The 10516-nt window shown below is 45.7% G+C and overlaps 2 protein-coding genes across 3 annotated transcripts in view; one reads left to right on the top strand and one right to left on the bottom strand.

Moving 5' to 3' along the window:
• The window catches only part of BZW2 (basic leucine zipper and W2 domains 2), a 68494-nt gene extending 60669 nt beyond the window's left edge, over positions 1-7825 (bottom strand). The window contains exon 1 of the mRNA XM_004702704.2: positions 7730-7825. The gene's annotated coding sequence lies outside the window, so the exon portion shown is untranslated. The remainder of the gene's footprint in view (positions 1-7729) is intronic.
• Positions 7826-8240: 415 nt separating this feature from the next.
• The window catches only part of ANKMY2 (ankyrin repeat and MYND domain containing 2), a 43588-nt gene continuing 41312 nt past the window's right edge, over positions 8241-10516 (top strand). For both annotated transcript variants that reach the window (XM_045288779.1, XM_004702830.2), the window contains exon 1: positions 8241-8476. In XM_045288779.1, coding sequence (XP_045144714.1) covers positions 8410-8476 — 67 coding nt within the window. In that variant the 5' untranslated portion in view covers positions 8241-8409. The remainder of the gene's footprint in view (positions 8477-10516) is intronic.

The following is a 10516-nucleotide window of genomic DNA, read 5'->3' as shown; positions in this document are numbered from 1 at the left end:
TGAGCATGCTATCATAATGTGTATGACTCCATTTATTTCTATATATTTCTTTTATCTCTCATGCTCTCTATAACTTTACTATAATATTTACTTATTATCGCTGTACAATTGCACCTACCGAACCCGTAGTGATTGTGCTAGGAGCTGGCTTCTTCTGGCAGGCAATGAATGTACAAATGCGCTTTACACAATTGATGTATGTATGGATTGTGATAAGAGTTGTAGGAGCCCCTAATAAAATGACTAGAAAAAAGAAAATATGCTTCTGAATAATATCACTTCTAGCTCTAGTACTGAGTGAGAAATAAAATTACAGCTCCCTCATATTGCTCAGGGTTCTTTCATTGGGGATGATTTTTACTGAAATGCTTTCCTTCCTCTGCTTCGCCTTCCCAAGTTCATCAATATTTCAAGACGCCATTCAAGCCTTACCTTCTCCATCAACTAGACCTTCCAAGAGTTCCCTTACTCTGGATTCACATTGTGCCTGGACTGTATTGGTTGGGGATGGGAGAAATGGTGGAGAGGGGGATCATTCAAGCCGAGAAGGATTTTAGTATAATTTGTAAAGAGAAATGGGCCAAGGATGGCATTCCAGAAGCAGGAAACATGATGGGTGGGTAAGGGAGTGATGATATGGGAATTAAAGCTGAAAGGTAGATGGCAAGTGGTTAGATAGCACCTCGGCGGGACAAAGGAAAGTCTGAAAAGCCTGCCAGAGATGCATGTAGACAGGAGCAGAACAAGTTTCAGATGATTGTCTTGGTCCCCATTGTCTTCAGGGGCTGATCTGATCTCTTCAAAGACAGGCTAAGTCTCTTGAGGAAAAAGATCATGTCTTATCCTTTGTGATTCAGTGAATACAACAGATGCCCAAGACTTTTCTTGTCAATATAAAATGTTAACCATGAGATTCAATTGCTAGAATTATATCTCTTATCAAATGGTAAGTCTCTATAATAATTTTCATCTTCAAAAATGTAGAAAAAATAAGTTATGGCAAAAGCTAATGTCTCTATAAAGTGTACTGGAAAAATTTATTAACTAGACCTGTAGATAGCTGTTATAGATATATTTTCCAACTGTTAAAATCTGACAGATTGCCCCCTAAACTCCAATTTTTATATAGCATTTTATAGCTCATTTTATAACACAGATTATAACCTCAAAAATCTTCAATGTCACACTGTACATTTGGCTAGTAGTCCCATCTCATATAAGGGGAATCAGAAAGTAAGGACAATTTCCTTGAGAAACGTATCTGGCCACTAGACACTTGACCCGTGGTGTCCTCACTCCAGCACACCTGCGACTATAATTGGCCATCTCCCCAGGGAGACACCCCAAGTCAGAAGAGGCCACTTCATGGGCCTTTATACTCTATAATCAACAGGCCTGGGACGAGGTTTGACTCAGAGGTTGATGAATGTGTCTTAAAGAGCTGCTTTGTCTACTGGATCTAACACAATCCCACAAGATAGCCAAATAATGAGACATGAAACACCCATTTCCTAACATAAAACATGTTTATTGGGAAGGTGAATTCTACCCTTTTCCTTTTAAAGAGGAAATAGCATTCTACTTTTAATTAGTGGAACTGTGATAAGGGGCATCAGCTAAAGTTGAATATACAATAAGGGATCCTTCCCCTTGGTGGTGTAAAGAGTTATGAGTTGGGCTCCTAACTGCAGGGTCAGCAGTTCAAAAACACCAGCAGCTCTGTGGAAGAAAGATGAGGCTTCTTACTCCCATAAAGATTTACAGCCTTGGAAACCAACGGGGTGGTTCTACTTGTCCTATAGGGTTGCAATCAACTTGAGGAAAGTAACTTTGGTTTGGGATCCTTCATGGACTGGACCGACTACACTATCCTTAAATTCTATGCAGGCTCTGTTTTGAAACTTATTTAAATACGCTTTAGATCTGGGGAAAGGATTATAAGTGATACAAAAAAGATTTCACTACCCTTGTTCTTTACAAGCAATATTTACCAAGTCAACACATGAGGGGGCTTCAAAATGTCCAAGAAAAAAAATATCCATGTCTTTAACTCCCTTGATCCCAGACTTTCTGAAGCTATTCAGAATAAGAAACTTAAATATTATGAAGAACCAAGTTATAAAGTAGCAAGAATCCAGAAAGTTAGGTGTAAAAATAAGCATTTGGTTAAGTGAGGCCCTGAGTAGCCAACCCACATGGTGTTCAATCTGGTGCTGTTTTTTCTACATGTACATATTTCTCTGACACTGCAGAAATTGCTGATGATAGTTGGGTCCTCTTGTTGTAGAAATGCCTCTGAGTTGGTTTAGGAAGCATACAACATAGCCAGTATCTCCATTCCAGTCACATCTTGACTTCCTCAGTTAACTGATTATACGTCAACCTCGTGTTCAGACATGCCCACAAATTAATTTGTCAAGTTCCAAGAATGATGAAGATGAACTGCCAGTGAGATATTCACGAGTCTGCGTGGCATAAGCACTGAGTAATGCCACCCACCTTCTAGTTTTATGGAAAAGTTAAAATTGCTGTGTTGTTTATGGAAGTGCCCTGATAGCACTCTGCAGCTAGCTGCAACAATGTTAGCATTTAAAGGAATACTTGCATAGTCTAAACTTCGTGAAGAAAAGCAGCATTCATATCTGTACTACTTAAATTTTATACAACAAACAATAAAATCTCACAATTATATTTAGAGGCTGTTATATTTCCAAATGCTCACATTTAAAACTTTGTTATGGAATTTTTCAAACCATCCCAAAGTAGAGAGAACAGTACAATGAAGCCAATATCCCCATCATCCAGCTTCAACAGTTACCAAACTTGGTCTCATATAAACTCTCGCCTAGTCTCTGTGCCCTATAGCCATGGAGTTATACTAAAGCCTGTCTCAGACATCCTATAATATCCTCTGTAAACATATCAGTACACATCTCCAGTAGAAAAAAGATTTCAAAAAAATAAAAGAGCAGCATTATTTTCAAACCTAATTTTAAAAAAATAAGATATCCAGTTAGTCAAGGAAAGTACTTAGTTGTAAGAAAGAAAGTTAAATGTTAAGCAAAATACTACTCTGAAAAATATAATCCTCACAATCTCACAATGATTTATTTCCCTGCAATGCAAGCACCATTCTCTTAAAGCAAGGAGCTGAGGACCAGGGTCTGTGTGGGAGAAAGGAAGAATACCAAATTTGTATGTGTGCATGTAAACTTTTTTTTTTTTAGTTAATTGCAGTCAATGGAATGTCAAGAAGCTTGAGACACAAAATGTTTTCCCGAATCTGTAATGCTTGGTTACGGGTATTTATGCTTAATGCCATATCACATCACATCATCAGGGAGTATAAGTCAAGCAGAGAAACACGTCTCCTGAAAATACCTTTAGAGACCACACTGAACTCAATTAAATATATACTGAGGATATACTAAGTGCAAAATATTGAGTTACATTCTAGAGAAATAAAGGCAAATCCGATGTAGTTGGTTTATAGCCCAGAGGAGAAGGGTACAAGTAGATTAGTAGTATTACTTCTGACTGTTAGTTGCTGCAGGGTCCACACATACAGAATACAACTGCTCCCCAGGCTTTCAATGCTGTGACCTTCCCAAAGCAGATCACCATGTTGTCTACTGAGGTGTCTCTGTGTGGACTTGAACCATGACTTTTGTTGTTGTTGTTTTATTTTTATTTCTTAATCATTTTATTGGGGACTCATACAACTCATCACATTCCATCCATTCATCCATTGGGTCAAGCACATTTGTACATTTGTTGCCATCATCATTCTCAAAACATTTGCTTTCTACTTGAGCCCTTGGTACCAGCTCCTCATTCCCCCCCCCCTCCCCACTCCCCTTCGCCCTGAACCCTAACTTTTACTGAACCATTTGTACCACCTAGGGATGCCTTTTCCCCTCACCTTCTATTAATAATCGCCAAAACAGAATGAGATGAGAAAGGTGCTTTGGATTTTTTTTACAGAGATCCAGATAAATGAGCAATGAGATTAATTGGGAAGAGGCCAAGAGAAGATGGAGAGGTTAGTTGTTCGCAGCCATCAAGTTGGCCCCTGGCTCATGGCTACGTCCTGCCCAATTGGAAGTCACGATTGTGATCCACAGGGCTATCTTGGGCTAATTTTGGGCAACAGGTCACCAGACCTTTCTCTCTAGTCTGACTTAGTCCTGAAAGCTCTGCTGAAATCTGCTCACTACACATAAGCCACTTCTGAAGGCTAAGTGGTTCATGTCCGCACATTGACATGCATTCTTCTACCTCTGAACCACACTGCACTCTTGGGAGAGAATAGAAGACACCAATATTGGAACCAGTAGCTGGGTTGTATATCAAAAGCATCCCCGTGTAAATATTTTACACACACACACACACACACACACACACACACACACACACCTTCCAGCTGAGGGACTTTCGCATGTGTGTTTACTAGTATCAATTTATACTCCCACCCCTGAATGGGCAAAGGAGAAAAGAGGTGATCTTCAAAGAGGTTATCTTTAAGGCGTCTCTTGAAAATTTAGCTAAGCAGTTCTGGGAGGGGAGAATCAGTGAGGAGGGAAGGGAATTTATTCCAGGAAGAGCAGAGCAGGAACAAAGGGGTGGAAATTACTGGCATGTTAGAGAACGAGCAGCTTGGTGACGTTAGAGCATGTGTGGGAGGGGCTGGCTGACTGGAAATGAAGGCTGAGGTCACAAGTGGGAAGCCTGACCTAGGTCTCAGTTTTGTGGGAAGCCTGACCTGGGTCCCAGTAGCATGCCAGGGACACATTTTAAGTGAATTCATTTTGACTTTTCCAGAGTATAAGTCTCATCCTCTGTGGATGATGGGGCTCAGTAATTATTGACTGGGCAGTTTCTTGAATTAACTGGGCTGGGAGAAGTGAAGGAGAAGCGAGTGATTCCCTGGCAGAGGGCCAGGGGAGTAAGCAGTAGTTGGAAAACAGGGGATGGAACTCATATTAAAAAACAGTACAGACACCAAATTGTTCGATACTATGTGCTTTACTCAGTATCAAACAGGTATGTTAGTGTGTTCCAATTTTTAAATATACAAAGGATCTTTAAAAAGTGTGAGGGTATAAGGCTATAAAAATATACAATATCTTTGGAAAGATGGGAAATAGTTACGACTGGCTGTGACTCATGGAGAAAGGTCCGAGGAAAGAGAAGGAGAGGGAGAATTAACTTTGGTTACCTCTGGGCTGTTGACCCACATAATTACCTAATAGCTGGTCAAAAGAACATGTACAGTAATTCCCCGTACACTGCTAGGTACTTTCGTAGAGACAGGGAAAACATTTCAGAGACGAAGCTAGGTTTTTAGTTCTGTCTTGGAGACTACTTAACTCTGCAGCTGTTGCCAAATTAATTAACTTCCTTTACTTCCAGTGTCATGGTGGCTTAATGAGTTCTCTGTTGGGCTGCCAACCACAAGGTCAACAGTTCAAAGCCACTAGCTGCTACTTGATAGAAGAGGAAGTTTTCTACTCCAGTAAAGAGTTACAGTCTCAGAAACCCACAAGGGCAGTTCTAACCTGTCCTTTAAGGTCGCTGAGTCAGAACTGACTTGATGGCAATGAGTTGGAGACTTTCTGTCCTTTGTTCTGTGGAAATAGGATTAAGACTGGACAATTCTGAGTTGCTAGAAAATGATTAAAATAATCTTCTGCAAAGCATCTGGTAAATTATGTGGCAAAGACTAAATCCTCAGCATGCTTAGGCTATGTCTGTTATCAATAAAACTTCTTTGATTTTAATGACAAGTAAAGTTCCCTGGTCGGATCACATGAATCTTCCTACATTAAATATTTACATCGTACAAAACGATTAATGTAATCCATCTGATGAGCACTATCCGTTACATATCTCTTTCTAAAAAATGTAGGCAGAATCCTATGGTGCATTTGCATTTGTAGGGAGGTATTCATTTTTGTTTGTCTTTAAGTGGCTTTGAATCTCAATGGATTGAGGCTATGTATTCCCAAGGGACAAAAGTCCAGCTAGGTACCAGGAGGCACCAAGAAAAAAGATAACTTGCTATACTTGAGGACCTGGCAAGCCCAGTTCCACAAACAGGTGTGACCTTCAACTAATCAAAGCCAAAATTTGGCACTTGAGATGGAAATATTGCAATGAGGCACCTAGTTCTGCCCATGTATCCACTGGTAAGACGTCAAGTCACATGTTGGGGGAGGGTATACTCCTCAAGCATTTACTAAGGTTTGTGGGTTCTCCCTAGATGACTCTGTTCTATAAACGGATTTAACTGTGGCAATAACAGCATTGTAAGTGCTATGAAACACCACTCTCCAAAGCCTTGCCACTTGGTGTTTTAAACAGCCACATCATTATTCAAGTGTAGCAGTCAAACAAAAGTTTCTTTGTTAGGCATTGCAATGAATAATTTCAGGCCATTTTCATATGAGATGTCCCTGCTTAGATCTGCCCCACCCTATAAAGATGTAGCATTAGAAAATAAAACAGTTGGGAGTTTGGGGAAAGAATTTTTATTAAAGGCAGGAAATAAAGATGAGCATCTTCCTGGATTTTTCAGGATTGCTCATAAATGTTTAAAGCAAAATGAAGGCCTGAGGCCAGAGCAACAAGCGTTTCCCTTCATCTGTGGCACTACAGGGAGAAAGGGTACCCTGGGAATGCTAACAAAAACCCATCGACATCATTAGTCACACAGTTCTCTTTGAGGAAGATGGGTCTTGAGAGAAATGTCAATACTAGTCTGTAGAGAAACAACAGTAAAACGTAAACATTAATTTCGAAAGAAGCTTTCATTATTGCTGTAAATATGTAACGGATGCATGCTCTGGAGGAATGAGTGGCTTCACAGTGTAGCACACAAGTCATGTTTCCGAGCCACAGGAGGGCACACACTCACATTTAGCGTCCCTCTGCCCGTGGCTGAAGCAGGAGGTTGCATATCACACTTGAATGAAGGCTGGATTTAAAGACTAATCTCTGGCTATATATAGACAGCACTGCTAGTTTGATGCCCTCCCTCTGCCCTCTCCCTCCCTCCATTTCCATGAATCCCAAGATCTGAGTTAAAAAGAGGCTGGGAACTCCAGGCAAAGGGAAGAGGCCCTTCCCTACTCCTCCCCAAGGCGTTCTCTCACAAACCATGCAGTCTCAGTGCAAGTGTGAATCGCTCCCTAACAGCCTTAGTGGGCACTATAAGAGCGACTCCATCAGGTCTTCTACAACAGCTTCCCGGGAAGCCGTCAGGGAGCTGACAAGTAGTGGGGAGGGCGAGTCTTGCCAAAGGAGGGATACATTATCCCCAGTGTAGCCCCACTACACTCATCCTGGGGGCTCTCCTGCCACCCCCAGAGCCCCATCCTTGGCCTCCCCGGGAGCTGTATCTGGCGGTGCCCTGCACCAGAAGACGCTGCACATCCGCCACTTGCACCGCGTGGCTGGCCCCGCCAGTTCAGGCTCCCGGGGTCTCCGGGGCGGCCAGGTGTGACGAGAGGCAGCACCGAGGGCGTCCCTCCTGGGGCACAGAGAGCACTGGGACACGAGCTGGCGGTGGGCGAGGGTAAGTTTCGTCAGGCAGAGCGGCGGGAGGCTCCCCAGCGCGCACATGCTTCCTCGCGGCCACCTCTGGCCCCCGAAGAAACCCCTGGAGGGGCGGCGGCCGCAGCTCCAGCAGCCCTCGCCGCTCCATCGGCCCCACCTGCGTCGAGCTTACCTGTCTGAGGAGGTAGCGGCGACGCGCGAGGCTGCGACGATTCTGGCAGCGGAGGCGGCGGCAGAGGCGGCGGCAGACAATGGAGGAGTGAAGGACAGACACATTGACACCGACACACTGAGCCCGGAGCGGCCCCGCCTCCCGCCCCGCCCCGGCCTCGCAGCCCGCCCCCAGCACGGGCAGCGTCACTCCCGGGGGTCCACAGGGGGTGTCTCTCAGGCCGGAGACCTCTGCGCGACCCCAGAAGCCGTCATCCAATCAAGAACGAGCAGCGAGAGAAGTCGGAACGCTTCGTTGCTGCAAAGGTCTGTAGCGGCCGGAATGCGGAGAGAGAACGAGTCGGAGGAATGTGACTCCTACCCTCTGATTTTCTCATTTGGTTTCGTCTGCCAAGATTAGTCCAATGGGAGCCTCTCGCCGCCGCCTCCCTGGCTCCGCCTCCCGATCCGGCCAATGAGGCTCAGAGGGCGGTCCTTGCAACTGGGCCTGCGGACACTGCTGTCCCGGCTCGCTGGGGCTCGCCCGCTGCACGCCCCCGGCTGGAAGGGGTCGAGGAGCCGATTGCTTCCGCGGTCCGCTGCCCTGTGCCTTCGAGAGCTGTCCCGTTGCTGCTGACGTCCCCGACACTGACACAGCTTTTCTTCCCAAGAAACAGAATCACTTTCAAACTGGCGGAAGCAATGGTTCACATAAAGAAAGGCGAGCTGGCCCAGCAGGAAAAGGAGCTGCTGGAAGTCATCGGAAAAGGTATGGGCGCTGGATTGCGACCCGAACGCCCGCCAGTGCCGCCAGCGGGGTGGCGGTGCTCGAGGGACGCCCCTGGCCCGGAGGACCCTGGGGATGCTGGTCTGCGAGGTTGGCAGCCTCGTCCTGGGAAATGGCGATTGTCCAACGGGCCTGGGACGGGATGTGGGGCGCGAGGGGTGGACAGAGGCAGCACTGCTGGGACTGGAGCGGGCATGGCCGAGGCTCGAGCTCGGCTCCAAAAAACCTCCTGAGGTGATTGTGAACCTGGTCCTTCGTGGCAACGGTAGCTTTGTCGTTTCAGGTTCTTCTCGGTTGTCTTAGGGGACATGTGGACTTCCGGAGGCAGAAAGATCTAGAACCCTGGCGGATCCCTGCTCTTGTTGGGAAGTGGAGGAGCTCGTTCCCAGAGGGCTTCCTTGTAAGGCACAGAACAAGGCCTGCCATTTGCTGCATTGGGTCCTCCCCGCCTTCTTTGCAGAAGACCCAAGGGTGGCAAGGCCTGCACGTTCCTCCGCTCCTGCAGCACGTAGCGATCTCTCCATTGAGCCCGCCTGAGTTTTGCCTTCCACCCTCCCCACGCCCTCCCCATTCCCTCCGCTCCAGATCCCTGGGAGAGACGATCTGGCTTGCTGCAGCCGGAAGCCATATTTCCCTCGTAGTCACCAAGAGAACATCCCGGGGGAGTTCCCTGGAGTCCCGTTACCTGATGGGTGACACATGCGTGGCTCGATGGCTTCTGGGATGGGGATGCGGGGGTAGTTTATTGGTTGTTTGAAGTTGCAGGAGAAGATAGTCACATCTGTCCAGCAATGACAGTGGAGCCAACTGCTGCCACACAAGCTTCCTCATTCCTTGGTTTCTTTTTATGCTGTAGGCAAGCGGGCAGACTCAATTTTGGACCCTCAGAAAGCAACGCCGGTTTATTTTTCATACCTGCAAAGACATTTTAAACGTCCAGGGGAAAAACATAGATTTTTTTCAAAGATTCGATTCGATGTTTAACAACTCAACAAGTGGTAATGGGCTGTGTTCACCCTTTTGACCTCAGTTTCCCCAAGTCAATCACAGCTGTAGCTACCAAGACTAGTGTTCTTCGCCTAGAATTTTGTGGATGTGAGCTGAGGTTTTCGTGGTTTATACTGCACGATTCCGGCTGTTCCCTTGGGCTCTGCTGGCTTTCCCTTCTGCTTGACTCTGAGCAATTTATCTCTGTCTGGGTTGGCTGGGGAATTCAGTTCAGCAACCGTGTGAGTCTGAGCGGTGTGCCCGGGACTGTGCTCGATGAGAGGGAAACAAATGATCAACTCTCAATTCAGGGGTGCAAATTCTGTCTTTAAACAAGGCAAGGGGCTCTCTCCTCTGTCCTCTCAAACGTGTCTCCCAGGGGACAGCTCTGTAGGATTTTCTGAAGGTGGTGCGAAGAATTCTGGGACAAATTCCTAGATGCTCACCAGTTTTTTAGTTTTTATTTTTAAATAGTACATAAAGTAGAACCAATATGAGGTTATTCGGTGGATATTCCTGATTCCAGACCCACTCCAGCCAGTTGGTGCCTGAGTGTGCAGCAGTTTACTGTCCTCTTCTGAGAAGTGCTGCGGCCTTGGTAGGTAATGCATTCTTGTCAAGTGAGAGCCCACAGACCTGACCGCCCCCTCAAAAACGAAACGAGAGAGAGGAGTGTTTGCTCTTGGGTGCTGTGGAGCCAGTTCCGGTTCCTAGCATCCCGATGCATGACAGAATGCTCTCATCCCAATTGTTCCATGTTTCAGCCCATTGTTGCAGCCCCTGTGCCAATCCCTCTCAGCGAGGGCCTTCCCTTCTAGGTTAGCAAGCAAGCCTGGTGACATAATTTATTGAATGTTATATTGAGCCAGACAATCCTAAACACCCGACATGTGTTTATACATTTAATCTTGGTGAAATATAATTTACTTTTAAGCTGTAGTATTCCGAGCAGCCATGGAGTGGTGGTTAACCATGAAAGTGTGGTTTGCAACCCAACCTCAGTCATTTCTTTGTGCATTGACCTTGAATCAGATA

This window comes from Echinops telfairi, unplaced genomic scaffold (genome assembly GCF_000313985.2).
Source record: "Echinops telfairi isolate 266 unplaced genomic scaffold, ASM31398v2 ScPeMD7_23;HRSCAF=83, whole genome shotgun sequence".
NCBI classification, from domain to species: Eukaryota; Metazoa; Chordata; class Mammalia; order Afrosoricida; family Tenrecidae; genus Echinops; species Echinops telfairi.
This window is presented reverse-complemented; position numbering and strand designations above follow the sequence as displayed.